This window comes from Heterodontus francisci, chromosome 36 (genome assembly GCF_036365525.1).
Source record: "Heterodontus francisci isolate sHetFra1 chromosome 36, sHetFra1.hap1, whole genome shotgun sequence".
NCBI classification, from domain to species: domain Eukaryota; kingdom Metazoa; phylum Chordata; class Chondrichthyes; order Heterodontiformes; family Heterodontidae; genus Heterodontus; species Heterodontus francisci.
In genome coordinates this window covers 33,590,181-33,606,831 of record NC_090406.1, presented here as the reverse complement: position 1 = coordinate 33,606,831, position 16,651 = coordinate 33,590,181, and the positions used below count along the sequence as shown (strand labels likewise).

The 16,651-nt window shown below is 45.9% G+C and overlaps 1 protein-coding gene across 3 annotated transcripts in view; it reads right to left on the bottom strand.

Annotated features, from left to right (window-relative positions):
- Window positions 1-8,985: 8,985 nt before the first annotated feature.
- The window catches only part of malt2 (MALT paracaspase 2), a 54,199-nt gene continuing 46,533 nt past the window's right edge, over window positions 8,986-16,651 (bottom strand). For all 3 annotated transcript variants that reach the window (XM_068016483.1, XM_068016484.1, XM_068016485.1), the window contains 2 exons: window positions 15,396-15,530; window positions 8,986-11,863 (listed from right to left, as the gene is read on the bottom strand). In XM_068016483.1, coding sequence (XP_067872584.1) covers window positions 11,321-11,863; window positions 15,396-15,530 — 678 coding nt within the window. In that variant the 3' untranslated portion in view covers window positions 8,986-11,320. The remainder of the gene's footprint in view (window positions 11,864-15,395; window positions 15,531-16,651) is intronic.

Below are 16,651 nucleotides of genomic sequence, written 5' to 3'. Positions count from 1 at the left end.
ACAGCCCCAGGGTCTCCACTCTATCCATGTAACTGTAATCCTTCATCCCTGGAACCAATGTAAATACTTCACGTCCTTTCTAAAGTGTGGTGCCCAGATTTGTATACAATACTGCATCTGAGGATGAATTACATAGATGATTTAACATAACTTCCTGTCTTTTGTACTCTGTGCCTATATTTATAAAGCCCAGGCTCTATTTTGATGCCCTATGTGGTAATATAGCCATCCACCACTCACCAGGCTCACACATGATGAATGGCTGCTTGGGTGAGACTGGAGGGTCACTTATACGACCTCCCATGCAACCCACACCACAACATGAGTCGGAACAGAAGGGAAGGTATGAGATTTGTTTAAACTGAACTTACCCACAGCCCACTGGGAGCTCCAATTGACCATCCTGCTGTTCTTATCTCTTATAGAAATTGGCACTGGGTCTGCACACAGCCCCAAGCTGACCAGCACAGCACTCCAGAACCATGGCCAACATCTTCGTGCCATCTCAGTTCAGAGCAGTTAGCCGCAGAGTAAACAAGAAACAATCGTCTTTGTATCTCATCGAAGGCTCCTCCTTTTTTGAAAGCATTTTTCTCTCCACCCCACCCGAGTATTAAAATCTAATTCTGAGCAGCTATCTAAGCTCTCACATATCAATAATAATGCTTAAAGCTGTACTTCCTGTTAAACATTTGTCCCTTTATCTAATTAGCTCAGTAAAAGCAGTGACATCCCTTTCACTATTGTCAGTACAAACCTACATAGTAAAAATCCAACTCACTGTCATTTTTTTTGGCAGCATAAAGTTGTTGCTTTCTTCCCTTTCCCAACATGTTCACGACTTGACAAGCCACACACTGCCTGTGGCCAAGTGGACAGTGGACAACCTGTCCCACAACCTTCACCAGCACCACTCAGACTGCTAAGAAAAAGAACTTGCATTGATGTGACACCTTACCATGTCTCTCAGAAACATCTGCAACTCACACAAAGACCTAGATCACGTACAAGGGACTACTTTCAAAGTTTAGTCGCTGTTGTTATGGAGGCTAGTGCAGGAGCCAATTTGTGCACAGCAAGGTCACAAGGTTAATTTTTTTATGATGGTGATTGTTGGTGTTGGTCAGGAAGACTCAATGCTCTTTTAGTACTGCTGTGTAATCTGCAATGTCCACCTGAACATGTTTTTGTTGTATTTATTTGCAGAAACAGACCACTAAATCAGATGATCTGATTATTACCACATGGCTCTTGTGGGTATCTTATTGAGCACAAATTGGCTGCCGTGTATTAAACATTACAACAGTGACTACACTTCAAAAAGACCTTCATTGGCTTGAAAGTGCTTTGGGACATCCTGAGGTCATGAAAGGCACGATATAAATCCAAGTCTTTCTTTTTCCTTGGTTATTACAAGGCTGCGTGTCTTTATTGGTTTTTCTGTGAGTGGACATTAGGATGGCTGGAAGCGGGTAATTATGAGATTGTCTCTTGCCTCCTTGGCACATCACTCAATCTGCCTGGCCTCCAGTGCAAGGGCTTCACCATCCAGTGCTGCTTGCTCCTCTCTCTCCTCCGGGCCGGTGGTTGGAATGTCACTCAGGCACCTCATCGTCATGTAAGACTTGCCCCCTCTGCAGTGCTAGATTGTGCAGAGCACAGCAGACAGGTACACAAGATCCTCACTGGGGTATACTGCAGGGCTCCGCCAGATCGATCTAGGCACCAGAATCTCATCATCAGCAAAGCTCAAGTGGAACCATGGCAATTGTTTTACCTCTCCTCCCTGCAATACGAGGGCTCCTCACAGGTGTCAGGTAGCCCTTGTCCCCGAGAATCCATCCCTGAAGGTAAGCGGGAGGCCTGAAAAGCTGTGCCACCTGGGACTATCGAAGTACGTAGGCATTGTGGTTGCTTCCCAGGAAGCGGGCACACACACGCAAGAAACACCTTCAGTGGTTGCAGACCAGTTAAATGTTGATTGAATAGAAGTCCTTCCTGTTGATGAAGGTGGTTGGCTGCTCCATGGGAGCCTGATGGTGTGTGTGCAACCTATCACACTTGGCACCCGGGGAAATCCAGCGATGGTCCCGAACCCAATGGCCCGCTTGGCCAGACTGTCAGGGTCAGTCTGGTAGCGCACATAGTCACCGGCACTCTTGAAAAGGGCATTAGTCACCTCTTTGATGCAGGGCTTCTGCCTGGGAGACCTCGCACATGTCACCGGTGGTTCCCTGGAAAGATCTAGATCACTCCCTGGGGTGGGTGGACCCTTCTTGGCATGGCCAGCTGCTGCTGCTTTCATTGTGAAATTTCACGGGCAGGCACAGTTGCCTCGTGGCCCTCCCTCCACTGGAGGCACTGCATCATGGCATGGGAGTCTAAAAAGATAGGGTGGATGAAACCCATGCCAAATGACCAATGGGATTCCAGAGCACTGTCAATGTCGAGACGACCCTGGCTTGGCAACTGAGCTTTAAACAATTCTCCCGGTGAAGTCCCTGATGGCCCTCAGTGCACATCCTTGCTGATAGTCAACCCTCTCATGCAGCAGTATGGGTGACCAAACATCTCATACAGTAGTTTGCTCACCCAAAGCAGCCCCTGAAACCCAAGCCCCCCCTTGCAGAGCCCCCGATACCCTGAACCCCGCCCCGTCCCAGACCCTGAGACACCGATCCCCTTGCAGAGCCCAGAACAACACAGTTCGACAATGGCCTCCGCACCCCCTCTTCCCCCATGCGGCACTGCTCATGGCTGCCTCCCCATCACGGCACTGAAGCCTCTCGCTGAAACCGAAGGCACCTGAGTGCCGCCCGCCATCCACTAAATCACAAGCCCATCACTAAATCGAGATTAATTAGATGCAAATGCATGACAATCAAATGCTCCCCAATTTAAAATAGATGCCTGTCATGTTGGGGTGGCAATGCTGTCTTGGTGCTTTCCCACCGCTGACAAAATCCAGAACGACATCACGATGATGGATCTCCTGGCGGACGGTTCTGACACGATTTTCAGTCCCCCACACCACCATTCCCACTTTAAATTCTGCCCCATAAGTAATTCATGTATGATGTGTCATATAAATGGAAGCTTTTTAATGAAGTTAAGTTGTCCTCCCTGACAGTTCATATATTCTAATAATTGTTCATAGCCCAATAAGATAATCGAAGAAAAAAGTTATACTCTCCGCCATATAATAATTAAACAATATTCACTTCCTCTCTTTTTTTCCAGAAGACGACCACAGACGAGCTGTCTCCAGAATACTTTGCAGTGTGTTACAAGAGATGTAATTAGATACCAGTTTTATATTTGCTTCCATTTGAGAGCTGAACTGGCAGGAAATTTTGCTGCAACTGTTCCTTTCAACATTGTGCAATTGTGAGGGTGGCTGATTGTTATCTAGGCAATTACTGACAATTCAACATTTCTCTCCATTAAAGCCCTTTGAACCGAGATGGGTCAAATTCCTGGAATCTCTTCTAAACAGACTGAATTCTGGGATGGCTGGAATGTCCTACGAGCAGAGATTGAGGAGATTGGGCCTGTATTCTCTCAAGTTTAGAAGAATGAGAGGCGATTTCATTAAAACAGACAAAATTCTTACAGAGCTTGACAAGGTTGATGCAGGAAGGATGTTTCCCGTGGCTCAGGAGTCTAGAACCAGGGTGTAATGAGTTATTTTATGTTGTCTGATGCAACATAAATGAATGCATGGAGTCCAGTTGGTGGAAGATCTCAAACAGATTTTTTACTGCTAAACTATTATGTACAGTACTGAGCAAATTATTTACAGAACCTTACTCTTGCAACTTACAGTTGCAGAGTGACTCTAGCTTGTAGTAACATGACTGCATCCTGGTACTTAGCTCATTAGCATGCTAAGATCTTAAAGGGACATCACTCTTAAAGGCAATCACACAACATCCCCTTTCTTTCCAAAGATAACGTCACATATGCTAAAGTAAAAATATGTAAGATTAGATAACTTCAAAATTGTTTACTCATGGATAGAGATTGTGAAATTTACACATATAAAAGCTTAAAAGTCCATACAATGTTTTGGTGGTTTGACAACTCTTCCAGATCTGGTTATGGTAGAACATTCTGGGGTGTGGATTTCACCCTTGGCTGTCCTGGGCTGGCAGGCATGTTGTCAATGCATTGGCTGCCATTTTGTTGTCCTGTCACACCCCCACCATCGGAGCGTGTTCCCTCGGGTCCGCCATGTGCAATTGGAGCACTGCACACCTCTCTCAGTTGGCTTCGGTTCCTTCTCAACACTGCATGTTGATGTTGCTCGATGTTGTAATTTTGTAGGACCAAGGCTCACTGCATACTTTGGATACCTCTGCAGGTAACCATGTTCTCATTGTGGGGTGTATGACCCTGACCTTTTGTCCTACTGTTACGAGTGCTTCCGTTTTTTGTTAAATTTTGATGATTTGTGGTTTAAAACTGAAAAGGAGTCAATGGATTTTTTTTTACAAGGGTCACTGAGAGGTCTGGATTGTAAACAGTTACTGGAAGGCAACTATCTTCAAATAATTACCCAGCAGGGGTTGTTTTTGACTTGGGGAAAGATGGTTACGAAGAAGTGACGGGTCAAGACTTATAAGGGGGTCAGGAGACTTGACTCTTGTGACATTGTTTTTGCTTTCGCTTTGGACAGTAAGTTGGGATATGGACAATGAGTTGAAAAGACAGTTGGAGAAAACTTGACGAGGGAGAAAAACCCCAGCTCAGTCTGTTCCAGCTCTTCGAAAAAGCCTGCCAGTTTTCTATCTCTTGAGAAGCTGAAAAGCAAGTGTAAGAAACTGCCTGAAACTCCTGTTACGGCATTTTCTATGGAAAGCCTGCCCAAACTGATCTTCAATGTCGCCTGTCAAGAACTGTTCGAGGAAGACCTCAGTGACAGCCATCTACACATATTTAGGACGTCAAACCAGAAAAGGACTTCTGACATCTTTTCATATCTTCTCTTTTTTTCTTCAAGAATTAGCAAGTATTTTGGCCAACATTTTTTTTTGGACTAGAGCTCTGAAGAGTAAATCTCTTTTTTTTCTGGTTAACCGGTGTGTGTGTGTGTGTGTGTGTGTAAAGTAAAAAGGGAACTTTTATATTTAGATCTGTGTGTTTATGCTTTGCTTCATTATTTGTTTCATAATAAACTGATAATTTTGTTGTTTATTAAAAAAACCTGGTTGATGTGCTTTATTCTGGGATAAAAATAGAGTCAATGATTGACTGTATTGGTAACTGGGAGAAAATTTAAATATATGTTGTGACCTGTGGAGAAGTGGAACTAGAAAAACAGTGCACTCCTCCCGCCTGGGTCATAACGCTCATGCGGCTGAGGTAGTTCTGCTCCTGCGTGTCGGTCATGCACCATTTTCATTCTCCCCTGTTTTTCCAGCAGCGTCTCCTCCATCTCGGAGAATTTGGACAGATGATGGCTTGGCAGAGTCGTCCACACTTGTCTGCCAAACATGATCTCTGCTGGTGATGGTAAGCCCATATCCATAGGTGTAGCTCTAAGGTAGAGCATGGCAACACGAAAATCTTGTTTCATTGTCCTACACTTTAGGATAAGTGCTTTGACTGTGCAGACCAGTCGCTTGGCAAGACCATTCGATCTAGGGTAATGTGGTGAGGACGTCACATGGTTTACGCCCCATTTGGCACACGTATCCCTGAAAGGTTTGCCCATATATTGTGGCCCATTGTCAGAAATGATTTCTTCAGGTACACCGAATAGGCTGAATACAGCACTCAATGTGTCTGCGACAACAACGCTTGAAGTGTCTTTCACCTGTCTGATTCAAGTTGTGGCCTAACTAATGATTTATACAGTTCCAGCATAACCTCTCTGCTCTTGTATTCAATACCTCGGCTAATAAAGGAAAGGATTCCATATGCCTTCTTAGCCACCTTATCGACCTGTCCTGCTACCTTCAGGGATCATAGAACATACACTCCAAGGTCCCTCACTTTCTCTACACGTCCCAGTATCCTCCCATTTATTGTGTGTTCCTTTGCCTTGTTTGACCTCCCCAAATGCATCACCTCACACTTCTCTGGGTTAAATTCCATTTGCCACTTTTCTGCCCACCATAGATATCTTCCTGCAGTCTACCTCCTCGCTATATACCACACGGCCAATCTTTGTGTCGTCTGCAAATGTCTTGATCATTCCCTTTATGTTTATGTCCAAATTCGTAAATATGTACCACAAAAAGCAGGGGACCAGTACTGAGCCCTGTGGAACCTCAATGGAAACAACCTTTCAGTCACAAAAATCCCCGTCAACAATTACCCTTTGTTTCCTGTAACCGAACCAATTTTGTATCCAGCTTGCTACATTCCTCTGGATCCCATTGGCTTTTATTTTTTAAACTGGTTTACCATGTGGGACCTTGTAAAAAGCCTTGCTAAAATCCATGTAAACCACATCAACTCTACTACCCTCATCAATCCTCCTTGTTACTTCCTCAAAAAATTCAATCAAGTTAGTCAGACACAATCGTCCCTTAACAAATCCATGCTGAGTATCGTTGATTAATCCGTGCCTTTCTAAGTGACAGTTTATCCTGTCTCTCAGAATTGATTCCAAAAATTTGCCCACTACTGAGGTTAGACTGACTGGCCTGTAATTATTTGGTCTATCCCTTGCTCCCTTTTTAAGCAAAGGTACAACGTTAGCAGTCCTCCAATCCTCCGGCACCACACCTATATCCAGTGAGAATTGGAAAATGATGGTCAGTTTGTTTGTCAGTCATTTTGTGCATGTTTTCAGCTGCAAAGGCATTGCAAAATCACCTGCCATGGTAAAGCTGAAGACATTGGCCAGAAGTTTATGGCCCCCCAAGGAGCGAGCTGGTGGCAGGGCGGGCCGTAAAATTTAGCAGTGGGGGGGGGGGGGGGGGGGGCCTTTCCCGACGCCTTTCCACCCCTGCTGCAATTTTACACAGGGCAGCGAGAAATGGCCCACCCGCACCAGGCCAATCAAGGCCCTTAAGTGGTCAATTAACTGCCACTTAAGTGCCTCCTCCTGCCGCCGCGGGTATTTTGCCCACAGCGGCCGGACGTCAAAGGCCCCAAGAAGGCCACCTGGTAAAACCCCGCCCTTCTAACCGACCCCCCCCCCCCCCCCCCACCTTGCCTCACCAGGGCCCAGCTGATTGTCCACGGTGAGGGCCCAAAAATTTACCATAGTTCCGGGCCGTCCTTCCTCTTGCTGTGGTGGCTGGGTGTAGTCCCAGCAGTGGCCACCGCTCTCAGTGGCACTGCTGGGACTAAGAACTGCCGGCCTGCTGATTAACTAGCAGCTCCATTAGGCGGGACTTCCTGCCTCAAGGAGGTGGAAGACCCGCTCAAGGCCAATTAAGGCATGAAAAATTCTGGCGTGGCTCCCGAGGCACGGCAGAGGTGGGCCCGCCACCGACTTTCGGCTGGTGGGTGGGGCCTCCTGCACAATTTAAAATTCCAGACATTGTCTTTGGTTTTGTTCTGTTCTGTTCCCTGTCCAGCATTTCCATCCATGGTAACTGTCTTAATCTGAGCAAGACCGTTTGCACCCTGAATTGAGTTTCTAAGCACAGTCCTAAGCACATTACCAGGGCTGCCTACTTCCATCTCAGCAACATTGCTTGACTCTGATCCTGCTACACATCTGTTGCTGAAACCCTTTGTTAACCTTAGACTTGAATATTGCAATGCCTTCCTGGCTGGCCTTGCATCTCTCACCCTACATAAACTTGTGCATTCACTCATCATCCCTTCGCTAACCTTCAATGACTGTCTGACAACATCTCAACTGTAAAATCCTCATTCATGTTTTTCAAATCCCTTCATGGCCTTGCCCCTCCCAATCTTTGTAGGTTCTCCAGCCCTACAAGCCTTTGAGATCTCTTCCCTCCTCTGATTCTGGCCCCTTGTGCATCCCTGATTTTAATCAGTCCACCATTGGTGGCTATGCTTTCAGCTACCTTGGCCCTAAGCTCTGCAATTCCATCCCTAAACCTCTCTGCCTCTCTCTCTCTTTTAAGATGCTCTTTAAAACTTACCTCTTTCATCAAGCTTTTTATCATCTGTCCTGATTTCTTCTTTGGTGGCTCAGTGTCAAAAAATGTTTTTATTGCTATCACTCCTCTTAAGCACCTTGGGATGTTTTACCATGTTAAATGGGCTATATAAATCTAAGTAGCTGTTGTTGATGTTACATGGTTTAATGTACAGCCAGGTTGTGTTAGAAAATCTTACATTATAACATGAGAAAGTTATGGAAATTCAAAGGCAAAAAACGCATGTACTTTGTCATAATCCTATTTCTATTTCAAATCCCTCCATGACCTCGCCATGTACTTCAAGGCCTACTGAGCAGTTAAAAATAAATTTTAAACCTGGTAACTATTATAAAGTGAAAACCCGAGTCCTAGCAGTGCATTGATTTACAAGTAAAGTACAGGAATATTCTTTGCATTTTTACTTCCTGGTCCAACTGTTTCTTTCCCTCCTGTCCAAGAGTTCTGACTCGCTGGGGTTCAGGTTCCACAGGCGCTGCCACACTCACCCAAATAGCCATTCTTCATGTGATAGCCCAGACTGTGAGTGCAGGAAGGCTGTGCAGCTGTGAGGGGCATTACAGCAAAGCCCAAGTCTATCCTTGTCCAACATCCCCACATGTGCCTTTTATACTAGGATCGCGTGATAGCGAATTGGAGCGAGAACGCCAACTGGTTTTACTCCTCTCTAGCCCAGGCGTGGAGGTCAACTGTGATACCCCAACTCCGATAATAAAAGCAAAATACTGCGGATGCTGGAAATCTGAAATAAAAACAAGAAATGCTGGAACCACTCAGCAGGTCTGGCAGCATCTGTGGAAAGAGAAGCATAGTTAACGTTTCGGGTCAGTTCCGAAGAAGGGTCACTGACCCGAAACGTTAACTCTGCTTCTCTTTCCACAGATGCTGCCAGACCTGCTGAGTGGTTCCAGCATTTCTTGTTTTTATGCCCCAACTCCAACCCTGGCTGAGATCAGCTAACACAGCACAAACTGGGGATTAAACGTACTACCCCACCGCCTGCCCTAACCCTCAACTTATATCTTTCTCTAGTTTCTCTCCTACCTCCCCTCATGCCCTCTCTGAGCTCATCTTGTCCACAAGACACCTGTTCCCTCGATCCTATTCCCACTAAACTGTTGACCACCCAACTTCCCCTCCTGATCCCCATGTTAGCCGATATTTTTAATGGTTGTCGCTTTCTCCTTTAAATCTACCATCAGCACCCCTCTGCTTAAAACAAAACACCCCTCAACCCCACCGCCCTTGCAAACTACCGTCCCATTTCCAAAATCCCTTTCCTTGCCAAAACCCTTGACTGCATTGTCGCCTCCCAAATCCATTCCCATCTTTCCCAGAACTCCATGGTTGATTCCCTCCAAACAGATTTCCGCCCCTGTCACAGTATGGAAACAGCTTTTAGCAAAGTCACAAATGACATCCTATTTGACTGTGACAAATGTAAATTTTCCCTCTTATCCTTCTCGACCAGTCTGCAGCCTCTGATACGCTTGACCACATCATCCTTCTCGAACACCTCTCCATTGTCATCCAGATGGTAGGACTGCTCTCAACAGATTCCATTCTTATCTATCTCATCATAGCCAGAGAATCACTTGCAATGCCTTTCCTCCTGCTGCTACACCATTACCTCTGGTGTTCCCCAAGGATATATCCTTGGCCCCTCCTATTTCTCATCTACATGCTGCCCTTTGGCAACATCATCCGTAAGCACAGCATTAGTTTTCACATGTCTGCTGATGACACTCAGCTCTACCTCATCACCACTTCTCTTGACTTCTCCACTGTTGCTAAATTATCAAACTGCTTATCTGACATCCAGTACTGATGAGCAGAAATTTCCTCCATTAAAATATTGGGAAGACTGAAGCCATTGTTTTCAGTCCCCGCTCCAAGCATTGTTCCCTAGCTACCCACTCCATCCCTCTCCCTGGCAACAGTCTGAGATTAAACCAGTCTGTTTTCAACCTCGATGTCACATTTGATCCTGAGAGGAGCTTCTGACCTCATATTTGTGCCATCACAAAGACTGCCTATTTCCACCTCTGTAACATCACCCGACTTCAACCCGTATCAGCTCATTTTCTGATGAAACCCTCATTTATGCCTTTATCATCTCTAGACTATTCCAATGCATTCCTGGCTGATCTCCCACAATCTACTCTCTGTAAACTTGAGGTCATCCAAAACTCTGCTACTCATGTCTTAACTCACACCCAAGTCCTGTTCCCCTATCATCCCTGTGCTCACTGACAGACATTGCCTCCCAGTCAAGCAACGTCTTGATTTTAAAACATTCATCCTTGCTTTCAAATCCCTCCATGGCCTCGCCCCTCCCTATCGTTGTAATCTCCTCCATCCCCACAACCCTCCAAGATATCTGCACTCCTCTAACTGTGGCTGCTTGTGCATCCCTGATTTTAACCTCTCTACTATTGGTGGCCGCACCTTCAGTTGCCCAGAAGCCAAGCTCTGGAATATCCTCCCTACACCTCTCCGCCTGTCTACCTCACTTTCCTCCTTTAAGACACTCCTTAAAACTATCTCTTTGACCAAGCTTTTGGTCATCTGACCTAATATCACCTTTTGTGTCTCAATGTTATTCTTTGTTTTATAATATTCCTGTAAAGCACCTTTGGACATTTTATTGCGATAAAGGCACGATATAAATATAAGCAAGGGAAACTTGATTGACTCTTTAGATTAGTAAACAGTCAGGGTAGCAAAGGGGAAACTGGTCTCTCCACTTTAACATACTTCAGAATGAAATGAAGGAAATTATTAGCCTTAAAGGTAGACATAAACAAAAGTAAACTATTAACCCTCACTCAAAGGGGAGGGAAGTTGCAGACAATTTTCCCGTTCATTGGCTGAGGTGCTTGTCCTGCTGTTGATTGACATTTGAAACTTTGAGTCAAGTGTGATGGATTTAGTTAGTACTTCATTGGTGTTCTGTAAGGCTTACTCGACATTGCCAAGAGTGGCCCATGTGATAGCAACAGGACTGCCCTTCCCTTTATCTCCAATCGGCCAAACTTGAGGTATGAAGCATTGCCATTAATCCTGAGGAAGGAAACGAGCAGGTAGAACGACTACAGGCTGAGTGTTGGGAAGGACTGGGTAAAATTGGAAAGTAGTAAGCAGTCAAGTACATAGTACATAGTCTCACAAGAAAACACATTTTGTCCTCAAAGTCTCCGGGTTCCACAATCAGTCTCCTGTGCCTCTAATTAATATGTGTTAAAGTCTTTCTTTTGCACATTGGTATGAAGTTCTCCAGTATTGTGCTGATTGTCCTTCCTGATGCCCATTGTGTGAACAGAATGTCTTGATCTTTGGAAGGAACTCAGAGACTTAAATTGAGTAGTAATCCCCTCAATGGTCTCAGTGGCCATTAGCCCAGCTGTAGCTCCCACTGACACGTGGCCCTGGTCCTGTTGCTCCTGAGTTCTGTAGTACAGATTGGTGGATTTGTCCCTGTATCTGTGTAAATCAGTATAATCCTCAAGATCATTCAAACTACTGGAGGAACGTAAAGAGGCTGGTAGAGGGGAATAAGTGAGACTCGAGTCACGGATCAACATCTGCGAAGGTTCACTTAAGGAACTTTGCAATGAGCTGTAAACTGAGAAGTAGTCACTCTGGTGCTCTGATCCATACAGGTTGAGTTTAGAGACAAGGGGCTTTCCAACACAGACTACTTTCCTCTCCTCTAGGAAATCCTCTATTCCTTTATACTGATACTGCAGACAGATGGAAAAACTCAGCTCGTTCTACATAATGGGGAGATACAAAGAAAATCATGTAAGTGATATGATTTTGTCCTCGGTTTCCTGTTCCCTGCTCCCTTCACCTTGTTGAGGTTCAGTTTCAATTTCCAATACTGCATCCAAGTTGCCATTCTGAGGGCTGGATTTTCTGCAGGAGGTGGGGCTCCCGGCACTGGGCCAAAAAGGTGGGGAGAACCCTGCCACAGCCTTTTCCTGCCCCCCCCCGGAGCCATTCTTCAGTCTTTTTACGTCAAAGTTTTACGAGACAGGATCCCCGTCCCTTTAAAGATGGGGATCCCGCCTCCAGGAGCTGATGGCCAATCAGTGGACCGGCAGCTCAGCAGCATCTGTAGCGTCACCGGGACTGCAGAGACCTTGGACCCAGGCTCAGTGCTGGAACCCCAGACAAGAGGTAGGTGAGACAGTGTGGGGGGGTTGGGGGCGCGAGGGGGTGATCGTGCAGTCCAGGGAGTGGGGGTCCCGGGGGGAGGGGATGAAGTGGTGTCCGGCGGGGTCCTTCGAGGGCCACAGATTGCCCATGGAGGAGGAACACCCCCCAAGCCCACAGGGAGGGTACTTTGTTTTACAAGGCACCCTCCCCGCATGGTGGAGGCCCTCCTCACCAACCCCCGGCACTGGTAAGATCCCAGCAGTGGTGGGAAGAGGCCCTTTATTGGCCTTTAAAAGGTTACTTAAGGCCTCAATTGGCCTCTGGGTGAGAAGGCCGTCATCGGCCTATCCCGCCCCCAGTAGGATTGCTTGGCGAAGGGCCCTCTACCCGCCCCCCCCCCTCCCCGTCGTGATTCTCCATGACCCCCGCCTCTGGCCTCGCCTCGGGGTGGGGGCGCTTAAAATCCAACACAATGTATGCCTACACAGTGGTGTTATTGGGCTAAGGCCTGGTAGATCCATACCCAGCCCCACACACATAGGAACACAGGAACAGGAGTAGCCGTTTAGCCCCTTGAGCCTGTTCCACCATTCAATGAGATTATGGCTGATCTGTGACCTATTTAAATTTTGCCCTTTGCCCTAATACCTTTGGTTAACAAAAGTCTATCAATTTCAGATTTAAAATTAACAACTGACCTGGCATCAACTGCCATTTGCAGAAGAGAGTTCCAATTAACTTCTCTCACCCTTTGTGTGTAGAAGTGTTTCCTAACATCACTCTTGAAAGGTCTGGCTCTAACCTTTCAACAATTTCCTAGTTCTAGACTCCCCAACTCGTTGAAATAGTTTCTCCCAATCTACCCTATCTGTTCTGCTTAATATCTTAAAACTTCAATAAAATTACCCCTTAACCTTCTAAATGCCAGGAAATACAACCTTAGTTGAGGAATCTCTCTTCATAATTTAACCCTTGGAATTCTGGTAAATCTACCCTACAGTCCCTCTGAGATTAATATATCCTTCCTAAGGTGTGGTGTCTAGAACTGCTCACAGTGCTCCAGTGCCCCCCTGTGAACAAGTCAGGGTTTTGTATAGCTGCAGCACGATTCCTAATCCTTTGTATTCTGAGTCCTCTAGATATAAAGTCCTGCACTGCATCAGCCTTTTTGATTAGTTTCTGTACCTGCCCATGAGATTTTAATAATCTATGTACATGGACCCTTAAGTCTGTTTGGATCTCCACTGCTTCTAGATTTTCATGATTTAGAAAGTACTCTATTCTATCCTTTTTAGGTCCAAAGTGGATGAACTCACACTTCCCTACATTGAAATTCATTTTCCAGAGTTTTTGCCCACTCACTTACTTATTAATATCCCTTTGTAATTTTCTGCTCCATCAACACTGCTTACAATGCCAACTATCTTTTGCCATCATCAAACTTTGCCATGTGGTTCTTTATCCTGCCTTCTCAGTCATTAAAAAATACAGTGAACAGTTGAGGTTCCAATACAGATTCCTGTGGAACATCACTAGTCACATCCTGCCAATTGAATACCTGCTCATTGTCCCCAAACTCTGTCTCTTGCTGCTCAGCCAGTTTCCTAACCAGGTTAATAATTTGTCCTCAATTCCATGAGCGTCAACTTTAGCAAACAGTATCTTCTGAGGGACACACAGACTTTCTGGGAAAGGTCACTGGGCAGTTTCAGGAGCAGGACCCCTGGCTCATATTATTCCTTACCATAACTCAAGGACATTAAGGTTCATTGTGAAACACGACATTAGGTCAGCTAACTCAGCACGGTTCATAGAAATTTACGGCACAGAAGGAGGCCATTCAACCCATCAAGTCTGTGCCAACCAGAAAAAGAGCTATTCAGCCTAATCCCACTTCCCAACTCTTGGTCCATAGCCTACTAGGTCCAAGTACTTTTTAAGTGCGATGAGGGTTTCTGCCTCTACCTTTCAGGCAGCAAGTTCCAGACCCCACCACCCTCCAGGTGAAAAAAATTCTTCTTCAATTCCCCTCTAATTCTTCTACCAATTACTTTAAATCTCTTTGCTATGGGAAATAAGTCCTTCCTATACATTCTGCCTAGGCCTCTCATAATCTTAGACACCTCAATTAAATTAAATTCATTCCCCCTAGTCTCCTCTGTTCCAAAGAAAACAACTCCAGCTGATTCAATCTTTCTTCATAGCTAAAATTCTCCAATCCTGGCAACATCCTCATAAATCTCCTCTGTACATTCTCTAGTACGATCGGATCCTTCCTGTATGCAGTGATCAGAAGTGTACGCAGTACTCCAGCCATGGCCTGCTGTGGCCTACGCAGTTCTAACATAACCTCCTTGTTCTTATACTCAATGCCTCGGCTAAAAATGAAATTATCCCATAATGCCTTCTTAATCAGCTTATCTACCTGTCTTGCTACCTTCAGGGATCTGCGGACAGGCATTCCAAAGTCCCTCTATTCCTCTACACTTCTCTGTATTCTACCATTTATTGCCTTGCCTTGTTTGCCATCCACAAATACATTACCACACACTTCACAGGATTGAATTCCATTTGCCACTTTTCTGCCCACCTGACCAGTCCACTGAAATCTTCCTGCAGTTGATAGCTTTCATCCTCACTATCAACTACATGACTAAAACTGGGACCTTTCTGATCAATACCACACTGGTACATTTACTTACTGAGCCAATGGAGAGCTGTAAAGTTACTGGTTTTAACTTTCGTCAGCTTGGCTCAGTTGATAGCAGTCTTGCCTTTGAGTAAGATGGTCATGGGTTCAAGACCTACTCCAGGATTTAAAGCATGGTCTAGGTTGACACGCCAGTGCAATACTGAGGGAGTGCTTAATTGTTGTCCTTTGGATGATACGTTAAACTGAGATTCCATCTGCTGGTTCAAGTGGATATTAAGCATCCCATAGGACATCCTGGAAATTGCTCCTCCCTCAACCAAAAACAGCTTAGTGAGTCACTGTTCACATTACTGTTACTGGGACATTGCAATCCACAAAATAGCTGCTGTATTCGCCTATATAACACAGGTGCACTGTGGTGCATTTTGATGCTGTATAAATACAAGCGGGTAGTTTAGGAGGTGGCGCTGGTTCTGGGAGTAGGTGCTTACCCTTAGCTTCTGCAGGCCACTAAGTCTGGTGTACAGACACTGATCTGGATAGTCAAAGCTCGTGGCAGTGAAGAGGATGCTGCCCGTTTCCTCAGGACAGCTTTTGTTTGTATGCTTGAGGTCCACATCCAGGTCCTGTGATTCAGATAGTTAAAGAGGAAAATCACTTAGCGAACCCGAATTCTGCCTTAAACATGATCATCCACCAATGTAGCGCCAAACCATACATACAGCAACATTCCAGATTGGCTTTTTTTGTATTTCCCCCATTCCCTTCTCCTGAGAGTGCTGACTCTCTTGCTAGGGTGCATTTAGCTTCCCTCCACCACCTCACGGCCAATCTAATGACCCCAGACACACTTTCTATCATTGGAGCAGAAACCCTGGCTGAATTTCGTCGCAAAGGCGGGAAACAGGAATCGGGATTGTTTTCTGGTCAGGATGCCGCCTTTGTTGGGAAACTGATTAAAGTCCCAATTTTCATGGGGGTGGGCCCTTAATTGATATGGAGACAGGTTCCCTGCCCAAATAGAGCGGGTGGGGGCGGGAACGGAGGTGGGTCAGTTGAAGTGTGGGACTGATCTATACTCCCCGTGGCAGCCATCAGTGAGGCTGCTGATTGTCCTAAGGGAGAGATCTTCTGATTGTGCCACAGCACCAGAGGGAAGCGAGATGTCACAAGAGAGCCAGGGGCTTGGCACCCAGAACAGAGATGCTCCTCGCTTCATTGATGCCAACCTGGATCTAATGTTAGAGGCTGTGAGGGAGAGGAGAAAGGCCATCTTCCCGGAGGGTGGCAGGAGGAAGGCACCAGCCAAAACCAAAGAGGCATGGGTTCAGATTTCTGCTGCTTCCAGTGGCAGAAGTGAAACGAGAAGAACCTGGATTTTGTGCTCTAAAAGGTTCAATGATCTCATATGTTCTGGCAAGGTGAGTGCAACCCCCAACCCTCCTGGTGAGTTGAGAGCTTATGGTGGACCTCGTGAATACAGAGGGCAATGTGGTCATTAAGGGGCATGCAGTGCACTCCACCCGGTCCAATAGCATGTTGTGTAATGTGTAACAATCAGAAGCCTTCGCACTACAGAGGTTTCTACTCTCCCAGGTTAGCTCTCAACATCTCTTCTTGTGCCTCCCACAGGTGCAGATGTCCAACCCACAGAAGCCTCTCCCTCCCTGGGCCCAGAGCAGCGAAGGAGAAGAAGAAACACTGTTAAACCTCAGAAGTGCACTATCCACCAGCGCAGATACTCACC